The sequence below is a fragment of the Moschus berezovskii genome, chromosome 6, assembly GCF_049115385.1.
Source record: "Moschus berezovskii isolate FMDL1 chromosome 6, NW_MosBer_1.0, whole genome shotgun sequence".
NCBI lineage: Eukaryota > Metazoa > Chordata > Mammalia > Artiodactyla > Moschidae > Moschus > Moschus berezovskii.
This window is the reverse complement of record NC_142465.1, coordinates 28,221,577-28,240,963: the sequence shown is the minus strand read 5'-3', so window position 1 is coordinate 28,240,963 and position 19,387 is coordinate 28,221,577. Positions and strand designations below refer to the sequence as shown.

General features: G+C 37.4%; 2 protein-coding genes across 13 annotated transcripts in view; one reads left to right on the top strand and one right to left on the bottom strand.

Moving 5' to 3' along the window:
• The window catches only part of CEP83 (centrosomal protein 83), a 146,013-nt gene extending 126,837 nt beyond the window's left edge, over positions 1 to 19,176 (top strand). For 3 of the 11 annotated variants that reach the window (XM_055395472.2, XM_088836860.1, XM_088836861.1), the window contains 3 exons: positions 7,660 to 7,763; positions 9,271 to 9,460; positions 10,398 to 11,353. In XM_055395472.2, coding sequence (XP_055251447.1) covers positions 7,660 to 7,763; positions 9,271 to 9,460; positions 10,398 to 10,502 — 399 coding nt within the window. In that variant the 3' untranslated portion in view covers positions 10,503 to 11,353. Of the gene's footprint in view, positions 1 to 5,869; positions 6,039 to 7,659; positions 7,764 to 9,270; positions 9,461 to 10,397; positions 11,356 to 11,395; positions 14,527 to 15,544; positions 15,769 to 16,215; positions 16,357 to 19,038 lie in introns of those variants that run through there. The other 8 variants (XM_088836864.1, XM_088836862.1, XR_008681825.2 and 5 more) reach the window with 7 other exon arrangements.
• The window catches only part of PLXNC1 (plexin C1), a 155,095-nt gene continuing 149,784 nt past the window's right edge, over positions 14,077 to 19,387 (bottom strand). For both annotated transcript variants that reach the window (XM_055395469.2, XM_055395470.2), the window contains 4 exons: positions 19,133 to 19,280; positions 15,448 to 15,588; positions 15,290 to 15,364; positions 14,077 to 14,204 (listed from right to left, as the gene is read on the bottom strand). In XM_055395469.2, coding sequence (XP_055251444.2) covers positions 14,100 to 14,204; positions 15,290 to 15,364; positions 15,448 to 15,588; positions 19,133 to 19,280 — 469 coding nt within the window. In that variant the 3' untranslated portion in view covers positions 14,077 to 14,099. The remainder of the gene's footprint in view (positions 14,205 to 15,289; positions 15,365 to 15,447; positions 15,589 to 19,132; positions 19,281 to 19,387) is intronic.

Genomic DNA, 19,387 nt, shown 5'->3' with positions numbered 1-19,387 from the left:
TTAGAGTCTAAGACATTCACTGAGTCTACTAGTCAACCAGCCATGCAGCTCTTTTATAGCATTCTAGCTCAGTTCCTGGCAAAGAAGAGTGCTCAGTAAATGGCTTTGTTTTTACAGTGATGAGGATAACAAGTGTCATGACGCCTATCTTCAAGAAGCTTATCTCCAGATTTGCCTCTTAAGAGGCAAACTTCAGAGCCCATCTTTTACATTGATGCCATATTAATCTTTTCAAAACATTGCTTTTACCCATCAGCCCACTGCAGGAGAAACTTCAGGGGAATCCACATTCTTATAGAATTACAGTTCCTTCTTATTCAATTCTTATCCTTTCCAAAAATCCTTTTCTCATGTTTTTGTCCTTATTGATTGGAGTTCCCTCAGAAATCCCTACAGTTTGTATTACCTATGATTAAAATAGAGCCCAATTAAGTGGGCACTCTGTATATGTGTGTGTATGTAAATAGACATACTTGGTTAAGATTTGATGAAAGTGAAACAGTTGTATTTTGCTACAGTTTAAATGAGCAGTAAAAATGGAGAAATATAACTAGATTTTAAGATTAAAGTTTTATATAATCATATAATAATGAAGTATTAAGCATTTCCATCTTTAAAATGTCTGCTGATAGTTGAACTAAAATACCTAAAAGGAGCATACGCTTTTGATAATAACAGACTAGGAAATATGTGGATCAGCTCTCCACATGAGAACTAGAAGAAGCAGACAAAATATTTTTAAAAATATCCCCATGAAGGGCAGTGAAGAATTAAGAGGCCAAGATCCTGGAGAGATAGGAAACCTAGAGAGGTGAGCACAGCATTTGGCTGCTTTTCCCTTAGAGGAAACTGCCAGTTCTAGAAGAGAGAACTGAGAAGTGAAGCAAAGTTTTTGACAACCTCATAGGGGAACAAAAATCAGAGTTCAGAATCTGCTAGAGAGAGGGTCTCAGGTCTGAGTCCACTAGTGCTTTGGGTTGATATTGTGAAGGAATATACCCTTGGACTAAGAGTGAATTGAAAATAGCTTGGTCCTTGCAGGTTTTGAAGCACAGCTTCAGATAATCTGTCCTTATAACTAGATTAAATTAACCCCTATTTGTTAGTGTTCCTAGCTGTCTGCCAGAAACAAGTATAAATCTTTTCTAAGGGAAACTAACATTGTAGGCTTCAAGTTACTCCCTCGGTTTTTAAATTATAACATCTATCCCTAAATAAAAAATAAACATAGACATCCCTGCACATTTATTGGAATGACTAATATCCAAAACACAGTATGTAACAATAGGAACTTTATTTCTGGTGGGATTGTAAAATGATACAGCCATTTTGGAAGATACTTTGGCTTTTTTTTTACAAAGCTGAAACAGTCTGGCCATACAGTCCAGCAATCACACTCCAATTTATTTATTCAAATGAATTGAAGACTTATGTTCTCACACACACACTCACGCACGCACAACACTGTGCAAAAACATTTATAGCAGCTTTGTTCATTATTGCCAAAACTTGGAAGCAAGAAATATGTCCTTAAGTAGGTGCATGGTTAAAAAAAAACTTTGCTATATCCACAGAAGAGAATATTATTCAGTGATAAAAAGGGAATGAGCTATTAAGCCATGCAGAGACATGGGGGAACCTTAAATGCATATTACTAAATGAAAAGAGCTGGTCTAAAAGATTGTTTACTATGTGATTTCAAATACATGACATTCTAGAAAAGGCAGAACTATGGAGACAGAAAAAATATCAGTGGTTGCCAGAGTTTGTGAGGTTAGGGAGTAGGATAAACAGGTAGAGCACAGGGAATTTTTATGGCAGTGAAACTCTTTTTGTATGATGCTACAGTAGTGGACACGACTGAACAATTAACACACACACAGTAGTGAATACATGACATTACGCATGTGATGGAACCATAGGACTGAACAACACAAAGGATGACGTGGAAACTGTGGACCTCAGCTAATAGTAATGTATCAATATGGGTTCATCAGTTTTAACAAACTTCTATTAACAATGGTTTAAAAATAGCTGCATGAGGAAACAACACTGAAAATCAAGAGAAGTAACAACCAATGTAAGCAAACCCCCCATAGGGGATCCAAGTAATGGAGTTATCAGACATAGACTTTAAAAGTACCGTGTTGTGTATGCTCCAAAATAAGTGCTTGAGAATTGCACCAGAAAACTAGAAGACATTTTTTTTAATGGCAAATTGAGAACTAAAAAACACTGAATTAACTGAATTATGAACTCTGTGGGTAGATTTAGCAGAAATCAATGAAGAGAAAATATACAATAGAGAAAATTTAACTTGCCAAGACTGATCAATCTGAAAAGATGGTGATAAAATTGATTCACCCCAGACTCCTCATAGGTAGGTAAGTAAATAAACAGGATTGGACAATATAATGGGCCCTGGTAGCTCAGATGGTAAAGAATCTGCCTGCAATACAGGAGACCCAGATTCAATCCTGATGAAAAGGGGGATATCACTATACATCTTACAGATATTAAAAACAGAATATTATAAAAACAACTATGTTAATGCAATTTAGGTGAACAAATTCCTTGAACATCTCAATAAAACTAATACAAAAATTAGGAAATCTAAATAGTCCTGTATCTATAAGGGAAATGGAATCCTTAGTTTAAAACCTTCCATAGAGAAAATTTGATACTTGTATAATAAAATTATTACCACAGTAAATCTCGTTAATAGTCAACATCCATCACCATATATAGCTTCAGAATTGTTTCTGTGATGAGAACTTTTAAGATAAATCTCTTAGCAACTTTCAAATATGCAATGCAGTGTTATTAACTATAATCACCATGCTATACATTACATCCATAGGAGTTATTTATTCTTTAACTGAAAGTTTGTACCTTTTGATCTACTTCACCCATTTTACCCATCCCTCAGCTCCTGCCTTTGGCAACTGCCCATCTGTTCTCTATATCTTTGATCTTATTTTATTTTAAAGATTCCACATATAAGTGAGATTACATGGTAGTTTTTCTTTCTCAATCTAGTTTATTATACTTAGCAAAATGTCCTCAGGACCCATCCATGTTGTTGCAAATGGCAAGATTTTCTTCTTTATTATGGCTGGATCATATTCTAATGTGTGTGTATCACATTTTCTTTACCCATTTATCCATTGATGGACACTTGCTTTCATGTCTTGGCTATTGTAAATAATGCTTCAGTGAACGTGGGGTGCATATGCCTTTTCAAGTTAGTATTTTTTTCTCAGATAAATATCCAGAGGTGGAATTACTGGTAGTTCTATTTTTAATTTTTTGAGGAATCTCCATACTATTTCCCATGTCACCATGCTTAGTTGCTAAGTTATGTCAGACTCTTTGCAACCCCATGCACTAGATAGCTCACCAGGCTCCTCTGTCCATGGAATTTTCCAGGCAAGAATACTGCAGCGATTTGCCATTTCTTACTCGAGGAATCTTCCAACCCAGGGATCAAACTCGTATCTCCTGTGCCTGTTGCATTGGCAAGCAGATTCTTTATCACTGAGCCACCTGGGAAGCCCACTGTTTTCCATAGTGGCTGCATAAATTTGCATAGTGGCTGCACAATCCCACCAACAGTGCAAGAAGGTTCCCTTTTTTCCACATTCTCACCAACACTTGTTTCTTGTCTTTTTGAGAATATCCATTCTAACAGTTGTAAGGTGGTATCTCATTGTAATTTTTACTTGCATTTCTGTGATATTCAGTTCTTTCTTTATATAGACAACAAACAGAAAATGAAATATTTAAATCTATTTACGTTAGCATAAGAAGCACAAAATATTTAGGAACAAATCTAATGAAAGATATGCAAGTCTACACTGAAAACTGCAAATATTTCTAAGAAAAACTAAAGACCTAGCTAAAGGGAAACTATACCATGTTTGATTTGAAAGGCTCAATATTATTAAGATGTCAGTTCTTCCCAAACTGACCTACCAATTGAATGCAGTTCTCATCAAAATTTCAGTAGTTTTCCTTGTGGAAACTGGAAAGTGGATTCTAAAATTCATATGAAAGTACAAAGGACTAGAACAACCGAGGCAATCTTGAACAACAACAACAAAGCTGGAGGACTTAAAGGATATAGGGTCCATTGGTTACCCTTCACCCAACCTAATTAGATAGAAATGAACCACAGACCCAAATGTGAGGGTAAATAAAACTGCTAGAAAAAAGCTTGAGAAAATCTTAAGATCTTGGGATAAGTAAAGATTTCTGAAACAGGACATTAAAAAAAGAACTAATCCTAAGAGATATGAATGATAAATGACATAAAAGTGTCACTTTTTTTTTGAATAAAATGACACTCTTAAGAGAAAAAATATTACCACACACTGGGAGGTCAATCTGCCACACACATATCGGACAAAGTATTCATATTCTGAATATGTAAAGAATTCCTACAAATAGATTACTCAAAATATTTTCTTAAACAGGGAAAAGACTAGGACAAACATTTCATTAAAAAAGGATATCCAGATGGCCAGTATGCATAAAAAGATACCCTCATTAGATAACAGGAAAATGCAAATTAAAGGTACAGTAACATTATTCTATTCCACCACAGTAGCTAAAATTTTAAAAAGACTGACCATACCAAGTGTTGGTAAAGATGCAGAGCAGTTTGAACTCTCATATATTGCTGGTGGGTATGTGATTAATAGGCTTTCCTGATGGCTCAGACAGACGGTAAAGAATCTGCCTACAGTGCAGGAGACCTGGGTTCAGTCCCTGGGTCAGGAAGATCCCCTGGAGAAGGGCATGGCAACCCACTCCAGTATTCTTGTCTGGAAAATCCCATGGATAGAGGAGCCTGGTGGGCTATAGTCCATGGGGTCACACAGTCAGATGTGGCTAAGCATACACACAAGATGTGATTAATAATTTGTTAGAACCACTTTAGAAAACTGCCAGTTTTACTAAAGTTAAAACATATGTATTGTGTATGACTCATTCCTGAATATGTACTCAAAGAGAAATGAGGATGTATATCTACCAAAAGCATATTCAGCAGTGTTCATAAAAACTTTATTCGTAGTAGCTTCAAACTAGAAACAATTCAAATTGTTATCAAGAGGAGAATGGATAAAATATGAGGTATTTGTAAAATGGATAATGGCATAACAATAGAGAACTGTGATATGCAATAAACATGACTTAATCATGAAGATGAAATGTTGAACAACAAAAAATCGAGAGATGGAAGTATATACACTGTATGATTTCTTTGATGTGTGTGGGTGAATAAATAGAATCCCGAATCACCTGTCAATACATTAATATATACTTGCGCTAATAAAAGACAGAAAAGTGGTTTTAGTGCCAGGGTAGGCAATGAGTGAACTCTGCCTGTAAGCAATACCGTGAATAAATCTCCCAGTATTGAGTAAAAGAAAAAAGCCATCTGTAAAAGAATGTGTGCTATGATTCTGTTTGCATGAAGTTCAAAAACAGGCAAAACTAAACTGCAGCTTTAGAAGTAAATTAGTTGGTTATGTTTTCAGACAGGGAGGGTAGAGATTGAAAGGGAGAGAAGGGTAGGGGCCCTTTTGGTATGGCAGTGCTCTTGACCTGTGAGGTGACATCAGTGTTTGCTTTGTGGTTTTACATTCTGCTGTACATTTATATTCTACCCATTCTTCAGTAAACCTGTTATCCTTTAGTAAAGAGCTAGTAACCAAAAACCTAAAAGGTCTATAGCTACTAAGTGAGTGTCAACGTTTATAGGTTTTTTTTTTTTTAAGGCAAACTTTTTATAAAATTTAAAAGGTATTCAGTTCAGTTCAGTCACTCAGTCGTGTCCGTCTCTTTGCGACCCCATGAATCACAGCACGCCAGGCCTCCCTGTCTATCACCAACTCCCGGAGTTCACTCAAACTCATGTCCATCAAGTCGGTGATGCCATCCATCATTCTCATTCTCTGTCGTCCCCTTCTCCTCCTGCCCCCAATCCCTCCCAGCATCAGAGTCTTTTCCAGTGAGTCAACTCTTCGCATGAGGTATTACCTTTTTTCATTTACTTGTTTTGCATTATACATAGATTTTTCCATATTATAAGAAAATTTTCCCTTTAGAAAGGCATGCTTTCAAACTGAGATGCATCCATAATCAGTCTTAGCTGTCTGATCCTTTAATTTACTACTTTGGTAGTGATTTATCAATTGCAAACTTGCTTTTAATTTTAAATTTATAGTTATTTTAAACCCACGGTATCTTCTGGGAAATTGAAGAGCTCATGATTATCAGGTGACAGGCAAACTCATTAGTAAAATTTGACTCCTTCCCTTAGAATTTTTATTTGCACAATTTCCTTCAGTTCAGTTCAGTTCAGTTCAGTCGCTCAGTCGTGTCCGACTCTCCGCGACCCCATGAATCACAGCACGCCAGGCCTCCCTGTCCATCACCAACTCCCGGAGTACACTCAAACTCATGTCCACAGAGTCGGTGATGCCATCCAGCCATCTCATTCTCCGTCGTCCCCTTCTCCTCCCGCCCCCAACCTTTCCCAGCATCAGAGTCTTTTCCAGTGAGTCAACTCGTCTCATGAGGTGGCCAAAGTATTGGAGTTTCAGCTTTAGCATCAGTCCCTCCAATGAACATCCAGGATTGATCTCCTTTAGAATGGACTGGTTGGATCTCCTTGCAGTATAAGGGACTCTCAAGAGTCTTCTCCAACACCACAGTTCAAAAGCATCGATTCTTCGGCGATCAGCTTTCTTCACAGTCCAACTCTCACATCCATACATGACCACGGGAAAAACCATTGCCTTGACTAGACGGACCTTGGTCGGCAAAGTAATGTCTCTGCTTTTTAATATACTATCAAGGTTGGTCATAACTTTCCTTCCAAGGAGCAAGCGTCTTTTAATTTCATGGCTGCAATCAGCATCTGCAGTGATTTTGGAGCCCAAAAAAACAAAGTCTGACACTGTTTCCACTGTTTTTCCATCTATTTCCCATGAAGTGATGGGACCAGATGCCATGATCTTTGTTTTCTGAATGTTGAGCTTCAAGCCAACCTTTTCACTCTCCTCTTTCACTTTCATCAAGAGGCTTTTGAGTTCCTCTTCACTTTCTGCCATAAGGGTAGTGTCATCTGCATATCTGAGGTTATTGATATTTCTCCCAGCAATCTTGATTCCAGCTTGTGCTTCTTCCAGCCCAGCGTTCCTCATGATGTACTCTGCATATAAGTTAAATAAGCAAGGTGACAATATACAACCTTGACGCACTCCTTTTCCTATTTGGAACCAGTCTGTTGTTCCATGACCGGTTCTAACTGTTGCTTCCTGACCTGCATACAGGTTTCTCAAGGGGCAGGTCAGGTGGTCTGGGATTCCCATCTCTTTCCTTATATATGCTAATTTTCTGGTTTGGCATTTATAATAGTTCTGTTTGTTATGTTGAGGGTATGAGCTAGATCTGTGCGTTATTATCTTTGCGATTTTCAATAAGTATTGTATCCACTGATCTTTGCTCTGATTATTCACTGAAAATACTTACCTCTAAGTAAAATTTTTTTGGTGAGTAAAACAGTCTCTATATAGCTTTGTTCAAATAGAGTATGTGTTACCATACTTGTTCATATTAATTGTTTCACTTTTTTTTTTTTTTTTTTAGAGAAAATCTCTTCATGAAAACAAATTAAAGAGACTACAGGAAAAGGTAGAAATCTTAGAGGCAAAGAGAGAAGAATTGGAAACAGAAAATCAGGTGTTAAATAGGTAATATGTTTGTATGTATATATGCCCCATGTGGTATTTTGATGTTATAGAACTTTGTTTCTGAGTATAATGTACTTGGGTTGCTTTTAAAAGATAAATTTAAAACAATCCTAAAACTTCATTAGACTCCTCCTTCGTTATCTTTGCTGTTTTTTTTCTGATTGAATGTTTCTTCAAACCAAAAGGTCTTTAGCATATGCATTTATATTTTGTATGGTTGGTACTGATGGAAAGGTCAGTCCCTGGCTTTGGTAGCCAGGAGTGGTATAAATCCTTGCTGCTGAGACAAGACAGTTGTGATTACAAGACAGTTTAGTGATTACAAGTTCTAAATTGTGGCCACAACTTTGAATCAAGGCTCAGTTTTTTAATGTTTTGGCATGGAAAATATTATTGGGCAGTAGTTTCTGGTTTTTATTTATATCCAAGCACAACTAATAATCTTCATCATTAGCATTTTTGAGCAGAGATTTACCATTTTAATTTAGTAGTAGTGGCATTGTATGACCCATGTGATTTAAGTTAATAAAACCTTTTCAAATTCAGCTAATTAGTGGTAGTCTTCAGCATTTAGACAGTATCAGACTTTTCTGTAATGGAAGTTGCCTATATATCAAGCAGTGATACTTTACAATGTACACTGGTCTTCTTGGGTATAATTAGTACTAAAATGTGAACAGTTGTGTGTGGTTTTTTTTTTTTTTTTTTTTTTTTAAACAACATCCAAGAGGTTTCCAGACTGTGGAATAAATGCCAGTTTTACAAATACTCTCTGTTCCAAAGTGAGAAGCCACCACATTCATTCTAAAACAAAATTCAACTTATTATTTCAAAATTAATGGTGGGGGAGGAGGTGTTATCAGTTCAAGAGTGGGCAGCTATGGCACAGATTACCTAGAACTTTAAATGGTTTTGAAACTATATTTGATTACTTGTGATTATTAGGAAATTATTGTCCAAAAAGGTGGTGATCTGTGAAGGCCTGAAAAGTTTTTTATAATCCATGTCATATTCCCTTCAATTGGGTAGGTTTATGTTTGTCATTAGGTACATTAAAAAAAAAAAATAGGGCAAAATAAATTAGCTGTGTTTGACCACATTTCACCTACAAAATTAATGCTATTCAACCTGGTATTTTCTCTATTTCTGTTTGATTCCTGAAGTAAAATAAGGCACCCTTTTTTTTGAGGAGTCCTTTTAGTTTCAAGATTCATAAGTTGGGGGAGTAGAATTAAAGTTAAAATATCAAAATGTTTTTCATCTCTGATTAATTATCAAATAAAACTTTAAGTCAACAGTCTACAGGGCCAACAATAACACATAATTAAGATGTCATGTCATGTTTCTGTTTATCTTTCTAGGTAAACCGAATTTTACGTATTATATATAGGTAAATCTTATAACTTAAAAATCCTTCCATCCAAATTAAAATTATGTTCTGTGGCTTATACTGTTCTGCAAAAGAGTATAACTGTATTAAGCAACAGAAATGCTTTTCCTTTTTCAGAAAAAATGTTCCATTTGAAGAGTATACAAGGCTTCAAAAAAGACTAAAGGATATACAGAGAAGACATAATGAATTTCGAAGTTTAATTTTGGTTCCTAATATACCTCCACCAGCATCCGTCAATCCTGTTAGTCTTCAGTCACCAACTGTGATTCCAGGCATGGAACTGTCCTTTCCTCCTCACATGCAGGTATGGGCATTTATTTTAGGAGAAAAAAGATAGATACTTCTGTAAGTTTTACCTGTTTAAATAGTTAAAAACCTAAATCTTTACCAGAAAAATTGCTGAGAGGCATAGTGGATTTGAATCCTTCAGTGATGGTGCTAGGAGTAAAGTCTCCTACTGGGCATCTGAAAGGAAGAAGCTGATAAAGTCTTTGAGTAAACTGTTGAGTTTTTAGGTCACCCATATAATTCTGATTATTACCAACATTTATGCAAATGTATTGTACTCTGTGCTTTCCATACAATATTTTGTTTAATCCTAATGAAAAATGCTTTGAGGGAAGGTATTAGTATTCCCAGTTTGCAGACGAGGAAGTTGAGTCAGAGAGGTGAAGTGACTTGCTCAAGGTCATAACTGAGAGCTGAGTTTCATACCTAAATCTGTCTGTTTCCAAAACTTGAGTTAGTTTTACTTTATCAAATCCCTGAGATGTTGAGGGAACCAAATTGATCAGATGATTTTCAGAAGATGAACTGTTAATAAGCAATGGCATTTTGTAATGTTGTACAAGGAAGATTTTTAATGTTGTAAGTCACTGAATTGTATCTCTGATGAAGTGCTTTGTTTATATAATAAACTTCTGTTAAACTTGTCTTGTTAGAAAGTTGCCACATAAGTACACCTGGGCCCTGCATTACTATTATATAATTTATTCTGCTGTGAACTTTAAACCTAGAGAAGAACAGACTCTGGGTCTTGGCTGAAGACTACAGGCTGAGGCAGGAGAAAAGGGTGCTGGTGTTCTTAGACTGCTAACATGGTCATCCTTTTCTTGCCAGCTGTTGCAGACCTGAATAAAAGAGGCGCTGAGGCCACTGCCTAACAGTTATTTTTCCACCAGTTTTTCTAACAGTCTTTCTTGCAATGCTTTTTCTGTTTTTCCTTTTTCTGTGCTTTTAAGGAGGAACAGCATCAAAGGGAACTGTCTCTACTTCGCAAAAGACTAGAAGAACTTGAAACAACACAAAGGAAACAACTAGAGGAACTTGGATCTCCTGGGGAATGATTTGCTTGGAGAAAAGGCAGATCAAAAGGGATGAAATCAGTGACTCAGTAAAGCTTGAAGTTTTAATGTATGTGGCATTTTAGATACTTTATTACTGTTTGCCAAAACACTTGAATGTGCCTCAAGAAAAGGTACTAGCTACATGCTGTGCTGCATGAATGTCAGGATTTTAAGGTTATAGTAATGATAAGTGAAGCCCTAAGACAGCTTCAGAGATATTTAGAATATTATTGACAACCCTTTGAGAATGTAAAATAAATGAACAAATAAAAAGGAACTAAATAGGGAATCAAGTTTTTTGATTATTAATTTTACTTTGTTGAATTTTTTTTTGGGGGGGTGGCATTTTTGCCTAAACATGACTATGTTGAATTCCCTCCTCTTCTTCTTTGAGGTGCTTAGCAATCACATGGTCAGAAACGTTTTCTGGTTTACTATATGTAAAAGTTACAAACCTCTAGTTCTTGAAAAAAGATGACAATTTAAAGTCCGCGTAAAACTTAAGATATCTATATATATTACACAACACTACGTTTTCTAAAAGCTGTGTGCACATAATTTATTAAAAGTTTAATAAATATTTTTCTAGTTATATTGTTTTGTGTTTAATTTTGTTTTAACCATACAGTGTAGACGATCTCACTAATTTTGGCTTCGTTGAGTTAGAATTAATAGAAAATAACAAAGTACAAATAATTAAATCCTGTGGCTGTATAATAAAACAAGGGCCATTTATTGTAAAACTTGAACCCAGTGGGGTCCCTTTAGAAATAATGTTGGTATTTAACTTTGTCTCCTACTGTTTTGGATCTAACCAAATTGTTATAAATGTTTTATTTGTCTGTGTCCCTAAGTATGCCATCATTTGCTTTTTTATGTAACATCTTTTAAAGGCATTCTTCTGGAATAACTTCATGTCAACAAGGCAAAGCTAAAGTCTGCTGGACTAAGTGGAATGTTCATTATCTAGACGTCATCACATTCAAAATTCCAAGATGACAGTGGAGGCCAGGAGTAAGATTGCATAGCCTTAACATCATTTAGAAGAAACTAGCTTTACTTACTATATAATATAGCTGTTAATTTACAAAGCATATACAGTGACATTTTGTTCTTGAAAAATAATTTCTGTGGAGCTACTTAGAATGAAAAAGTCTATTAATAGAAAATTTGAAGGAAGAAAAATACAAAAACAGTCCATATTTACATCAAAATGTTTATTTTTGGATATAGACATTTAAAACATTCATCTCCAAGAACTGCTTCAATCAGGTATACAATAAGAAATAGACTTTAAATCCCTAATACAGAAAAAAGTAACAGAATTAGTTTTTAAATGCTGCTGTAGACACTAGTGTTAGAAAAAAGAAAAGTTTATAAATGGTTTTGCACCAAAAAAATATGCAAAGAAACTCGAAAATAGAAATTGTTTGCCATTTGTTTCTCTGGTTGCTGTTTAATATAGACCCAGTGACTGATTGTCTTCAGCACACATCTAATTTGGCCATGTACTGCGTTTGGCTAACGTGATCCAAAATGTGATCTAGATAGTGCTTTTCACTGGAGGATTGACAAACACGCTACATACATTAGTGACTCTTCATACCACCTCAGTGAGGTAGGTTAGAAATATTATACAGAAATTGAGGCACAAAGAGGTAAGTGACTTGCCCAAAGTTCCCAGCAGCACAGTCCCTGGAAAAGGAGGTAAGTCTCCACACAGGATTCATGTGCCAGAGAGCCGGACAGGGACACCCTCGTGTAGCATTTACTAAATACTGAGATAAAGCTGTAGCTGATCCTTTGAGATTTCTTAGCATTTCTGTACCCTAAAGAGGGGAAGTCTTTTGGGCAACTCTCCTACCCTTGGCTCTCAACTCTCCTGCTGTTCTATGAATGCCTTCACATCAAGACTGCAGCAGCCGTAGAAGGGGACGAGACCTTTCTTATAAAGAACCTCTGTGGTAGGATTTTTGAGGTGTGTCCATTGGAAAGACAGTGGTCAGAAGTGACAGGATTGGGAAGGCGCCTATAGGGCAATAAATGCTTATTTTCTCTGATCAGTTTATTGAGGTGTCATCTCTCTTTACTAGATAGTGAGAAGCAAAAAGAACTGCGTTCATTTAAGACAAATGTACTTTTAAATCCTGCTATCTCATAGATTGTTGTTGGTAAGTGATTTTAAGGAATGTATGATCAATGTTTTATTTGCTACTTGAAAATTTTCCTTTCCTCAATCTGGGATTTGGAGCACCAAAGGTAAAGGTGCCACAGAGAAAGTTTAAGAGTTGCCAATTAAACTTTTTACTTCTGGTTTAATAGAAGGAAAACACAGTGGTATTAAAATTGGTCATGAGCAGCAAAAATTCAGGAATAAAAAATCAGCAATAAAAAGACTACAATATAACTAGATAGGGAATTCTTTTTTAAAAAAAGGCATGAATAAAACAGTATTCTTAACTCTTTCTCTTGTGAGGAATACTTTCAAAAAGTACATAGTAAGACTAAGATACCAAGTTGTATACTAATATTTTTCAGGCCATGGGCCTCAAATATATATATATATATATATATATTCATATATAATACTCCAGTGTGAACAGCAATTTCATGAAATGTAAAATGTATTTTTTTAAATCACACACAAGTATTTATAACCACAGGGTTCACCAGAAATCTAAAGCAAGGAAACAGTAGTATAGAAATGTAGGATTAAGGGACGGAGTTACTCTTCCATAGATAGTTCTGATAGAAGTTCTCAGAAATAAGCTAATGATTTTTTTTTTTAACAATAGCCAACACATCTACTATTGAATACATTTAATATGGAAAAATAAAATGAAGAAAAGGTAGGTACTTTAAAGTGTCTGGGTAAGATGCGGTCACGTTTAACGAAGCCTACTCCCTCTCCTTGCTTTAGAGCTCTCTAGTGAAATGGAGGTGAGTTTCATGGAGTACAGTCGGTGACCACTGAAAAACACGAGCCCTTTCAACAATGTTGCAACACTGTTAGTTTTTGGTTTAAAAACACACACACACACACACACTCACAAATGCTAAGTGTACACACTACCAAATTCTGCGGTCGGCTTTTCCAAGAACTACTGGGGAAAAGTCTCAATGCTGCAAATCCTCGAGGTTGCCCTCACACCCCCACCTTGTTTCCAAATGACTCATTTCACATTTTGTTTTGATCATTTGCAATGTCCCTTGTCTGCAGAGGTGCAGTGTAGTCACAAGTGCTACATAGCTGTAGTTTTCAAATGAAACCACTTATATCATTGTGCTTAAGTGGAGAGTGTAGTTAAACAATACTGACCCTTGCTTACTGGCCCTATATTCTCTGTAAACAAGGAGGCTGTTGGCAACAACCACTTCAGCTCTATTTACAGAAGGGTTCCCACAGTACACACACAGGCACAGTGGTTGATAAGCTTTCTAAAATCTGTGCATGTGCCTTGGTCTCTTAAAAAAAGACAGTGCTCAAAGTGGAACCTATGTGCAAACTTAAATTCACAACACAGAGTAGCTCAAGCAGCCATTTTGCTCCCAAGTCATCTGAAGAACTTTACCAGATTAAGCCAGGCCCCAGAGTGCTTACATCCACTTGCATTTCTTCTTTTCATCAAATAAGACTTTTACATGCAAGAGTTGTTTCTGAGCTTCTTCCAGCCCTCGTTCTCTTTCTAGTTTATTTAGAATCTGTTGACAATTAGAACAGTTATTTTAGATATTGTGGTTTTAGCATTACAATTCTGTTTTTTGCATTCCTGATGCTGTGAGTGGTAAATCTGTATGAAACAGATGCCAAGATTTTCTTCGATCATTTACATACTCACTTTGCAAGTTGTTTTGCTAAGTCATTATCACAGGATCAACAACACTTCGGCTTAAAATAGAAACTCGCAAGAAATACCGAACTACTTGCTTACAAATATGGGGCCAGAATTCCAAGGCCCTGTTTTATGCATTATGTCACAGCCATTCCAAGCACAGCAAGCATTCCTGGGCAGCCAACATGCAGGCAAGTGTTTCTTCTTAAATGCAGCAGGCAGGGGGCATCCTGGTCAGAGATGTCTACCTCCCTTCCCCTCCCCTCCCTTCCCCTCCCAGTGCTTCCCTTCTAACCCCTGACCCCTGGAAAGAGGGATGCTTATCATGTTTAAGGAACTCATTGCCTCTACCCTACCTTAGTGCTTCACTTGATCTTCAAGTAGCAAATGGAATTGGTGAGCTATTCTCACCATTGACATGGATAGCCTGTCCCAGCATGACTGAGTGGGGGGGAATCAGGGAAGGGGGAATTAACATATATTTGGAAACAGCGCATCTGATGACTGTGTCTGTGTGAATTCCCAAAGAAAAAAATCCAGATTAAGGAGAATTAATCATAAAGGAGAATGGTTTATTGAAATAGTTGCTTAAGTTAGAAATATGTCATACTTTAACTACTGAATACAGAATCTAGGCGATTTAACAAGCTTAGCCTTCACTTTAGCAGATTACAATCAAGCATAAGCAGGCCCCTTTTCTTAGGACCACTACTTACTCATCAAAGTTAACTGTGTCAATAGGCCCCATTAAATCAAATGGCTTGTCCAAAGGTGGGCAGCCACACGCAGGGTCTGGCTTGGTGCCAGGATCCCGCATCTCAGACAGGCTTCCTGGCCTCCCTTTGTGGCCATGTGGGATGCCAGAGTCATCCTGAGACCTACAGGACACTTTATAACCAAATTCTGGTGGCTGATTCGTATCTGTTTTTTTTTAAATGTTATTTAAAATCTTACCTCATCAAAATATTTTATGATGTATTTGTAGATTTCTGTCAAGGCCACTTCTTCATTAAATTCATTTTCATGTTTCTTAAAGAAAGAAAGCCTTGTTGAGAGATTCTGAAATGGCTTAAGTGCCCAAAGGTAATCTTATTTCTACTTTCTAACAATACCTTAGATTCCTGAGTTAAGAATTCTTCCATCTCTGAAGATGACAATGGAGGCAAATCCCTGATTGCTTTGTAGTAAGACTTTACTTCCTCTTTGTAGGTTGGGATGTCCTTGGCATAGAGAAGTTTATTAGTTGGTGCTTCCTGAAAAAAAGCAGCAACCACCAAGACTTTAAAAAGCCATCAGGAGTTTATAGCAGTACCAACATGGCTGAACCTCCACCACTATCACTAATCCTATCTCCTGGTAACAAGTTGTCTTCATGCAGGAGGCCTTCATAAGTGTTATTGACTGCATGACTGACTGCTATCCAGATAGTTCTGGTGAGTCACTGTTATTTTCAGGCAGATTAAATGCTAATATATTCTGCCTTCCTCTCATAAAAGAACTAAAATTATTATTTTTGCATGATTTTGAGTTACTGTAACAATGGAACTTATTTCAATCATAGTTCGTTACTAATAGTTGTAAAAAGCCTGAATTAAAGCAGTTGCTCTCATCCTCACCCACCAGTGAATTTTGGCATTTATAAAAGGTTTGATTGAGCCCTTTATATAACCATGAACGTGGTAAGTAATTGGCAATGGCAGATTTTTCTGCTTTTCCCTATTTTATTAGATTATAAAAATCTTTCAGTGTTCTCAAGAAAGAGCATGGTCATTAGTATTGGTGGCTCTGATGTCTTGATTTTGGAAAAATTCCCTGGTAGTTTGAATGTTTTTATGTAATTTTAACTGATGTTAAAATGTAAGTGAAGATTTTTTTTTAAGTTATAATTTTGACAGAATTAACATGTCAAAGAGAAATCATAACCAGTCTAGAAGAGAGATGGAAAAATTTATTCAAACAAGCCTGAGGATTATGACCTAGGAGACAGACTCTCAGAAATCTCTGAGGACTGTTCTCAAGAGGTAAGGGGGGGTGGGGCCTGCATACATGTGATTTAGGGGCAGGGGGCTGTGCAATCAGTCACGTACTGCTATTTGTGAGGAACAGATATCTTAATGGTTTTAATGCATTTCTAAGTATGGGAAGATTCAAGAAACTGAGTTCATGAAATTTTCTCCTGAAAATAACTAAGCAAAGGCTAGCCAGTTTTCCCCGAGTGCAAACTGCCTCATTCTGATCTTTGGCCTGAGTTCCTTTCAGGGTGTGTCATAACAGGTAATGGGCAACGTCATTTTGCAGTCCCCGCCCTTTCAGGCTTAATTTTACCTATGTTGGGGAGGTATTTCGTGAGCAGGAGTGCTCATTCTGAGGTCAGACGAGGGTTTCATTGATAGGCCACTCACTGTGCTGTTAGTGAACGAGGTAGGTAGGCCCTGTTAACCGCAGCCAAAAGCCTCTGGACGGCCTGTGTAACCAGACTCTCGTGGTCCAGGAAATGGTTCCTTCCTGTTGCTTCTACCCACATCTAGAATTACACTATTAGAATAATTGATATTTGGTCAAATTGTTTTAAGTCATCTAGTCACCATTTTTATTGGAGGTTCAGTCATATATTTGGTAATGCACAAAATACAAATAATGTAGGAACATTAATAATTAGCATTAATAAAGTATTTAAGCTAAGAGCTTCCATTATGTGCAGCCCAGTATCTCCCCAGGTCATCTGACCAGTTGCTATCTTTAAGGGAATACTTTGTTGGCATTGTATATAAAGCTCAGCAAAGTAGTCTGCACATATACAGTGTGTGGTGGGTCATTGTGACCCCTTCCAGGATTGAGAGCGGAGTATTATCTTCTAAGGAGTTACACAGCTAGTGCCAGAAGGAGAAAAATGGGTCTTTACAGTTCAGCGGGTACTCTGCCATTGCAGGGCTGATAAATGCATTAGTGTAGGTGCACAAGTCACACTTGAGGGAAGGGAGGAGGCCCCCACAGGCCAGAATTCTGCCTAAATTTTTCTTGTCCTGAAATATGAATTTTTATTGTATCACTACTCAAGGAAGATAGGTGAGTTAATGGTAGGGTCAGTGCCCCAGTACAGTTTTAAATGTATTGATGGCTTGAAGGAGGCCTGGACTGAGATATTCTTTCACCTGTCAAGTTTTCAAGTTTCAGTAGAACCTACAACTCTTTGATCATTCAGGCAAAGTTTTATTTAGCCAGGCACTGTGGGTGGGCACCAAATGGAAACAGTTGGTGCCTGCCCTTAAGAAGCTTGCGGTCTAAGATCAGTCATCAGTAGCAGCGCAGCGCACAGAAGCGGACAGAGTTGGATGCATGAGCTGAGACCGTAACGCTCATCAGCCCCTCAGCTGGAAAATGAGGGGACGGCGACTGTGCAGTTCTTGCAAGAACTGAATCATGCCAAGAACACAGTAATCAATAGACCCCCGTGTTTAGTATGGGTAACTAAGTGTGTTGCAGTGTATTGCACGCTAGGGAGAACTTTACTGGTCAAAATTAGCACATGGGAAATGCATCAGGGGAACATTCACAGTAGGTATATTTAGACTGAGTCTCATACATTTTCTGGTGTACATTAGGAAATCACATTTGTTAAATGAATGAGTAGGGTTTTACTAGTCAGAGGTAACAGGAAAGGGACGAGCAAAGTGATGTGTAAACAGCTCATGGTTAAGTATGGGAAAACGAAAAGCTGTAGCATAAAAGGTATGTAGATGGATTGGGGAAGAAAATGAGGCCAGAAAAGAGACTTGAAGCCCAGCGGGGAAGGGCCACGTTGGCACTGAAGATGGTGCCTGGTAGGTAATGGGAAATATTTACAGTGTTCAAGCAGGAATCTGACAGGATCGGACTTTTGTTTTAGAAAGACAGCCTGAGCCACAGTGGAAGGGGGACAGTAGGAGCCAGGACAGCAGTTGGCAGGGGAGGGATAGAAGTGAGTAGGAACCAACTAGCGACAGCGGTGGGAAGAAGGAGAAGGTGAGGATAGTGCCGAGGATTTCACCTTGAGAGACTATAGGCAGTGCTAGGAAAATAAAAGTCAAAAACAAGTTTGGTTTCTAGAAACAGTGGTGACAGTGAGTCTGGATTTAGACTAGGAGTCTGGGGCGCCTCTGACATGCCCATCACACTTCACTCCAGGCACACTGAACATCCTTCCACCAAAGGCCCACTGCTCAGCATGAAAAGATTTCTAAACCCATTAGGTACAGATATTGCTCAGTCTATTATGGAGTACTTGGGTTAAGACCAAAACATCTCTTTCAGAGTTTCCTCTGTATTTTTATCTTTTCTTGCCTTATAGAGTTTTTGCTCAGCAAAGAACACCATAGGACAAACGATATTGATTTGATTATAAAATGACAAAATAGAGGTATTGGAAACCTCAGGCAAGATTTACTTCCCCATAATAAATTTGTTATAATCAAACAGACGCAGATAACATAGGCAAATTTCAGTAATTACATAGGTGGGTTCATAGTTTAGTAGCATCTATATTAGCATCTACATAAGATTTTTTTAGGAAACAAAAGCTAAAGGTTTTCACAGGCAGAGTTCTATAGTAGGATGGAAATAATCCATTTTTGTTTTCACTTAGACTACATTAAAAATAGAAATAAATGAGCAATTTTATAGAAAAGCAGGTGTTCGGTGACCATCATTTACTTTTTTCTTTTTAGCTGCTGTCGTGTGTTACTTGAATGTTTACAAGGAAGACAGAGTGCTTCAGACTCACACACACACATAACAGGAAATCCTAAAGCTGGGCCTTACCTTCCCAAGTTGCTGCTCTGTGAGGGAAAACGCGTCCATGAATGCCTGGGCGATCACTGACAGACAGCCATCTATGTGTGGTGTCTTCTTAATGTCAAAGACAAACTGAGGGTTCTTCAGGATGTTTACCCAGAAGCGAAGAGGAAGGCTGTTCCGAGAGAGAGAGAGAGAGAGAGATACCTCTTTTCAAGTACAGCCTTTCATGTGCGGCAGATGCTGTGTTTATCACAGTTTGTAAATGGGTGTTTTTGTCCT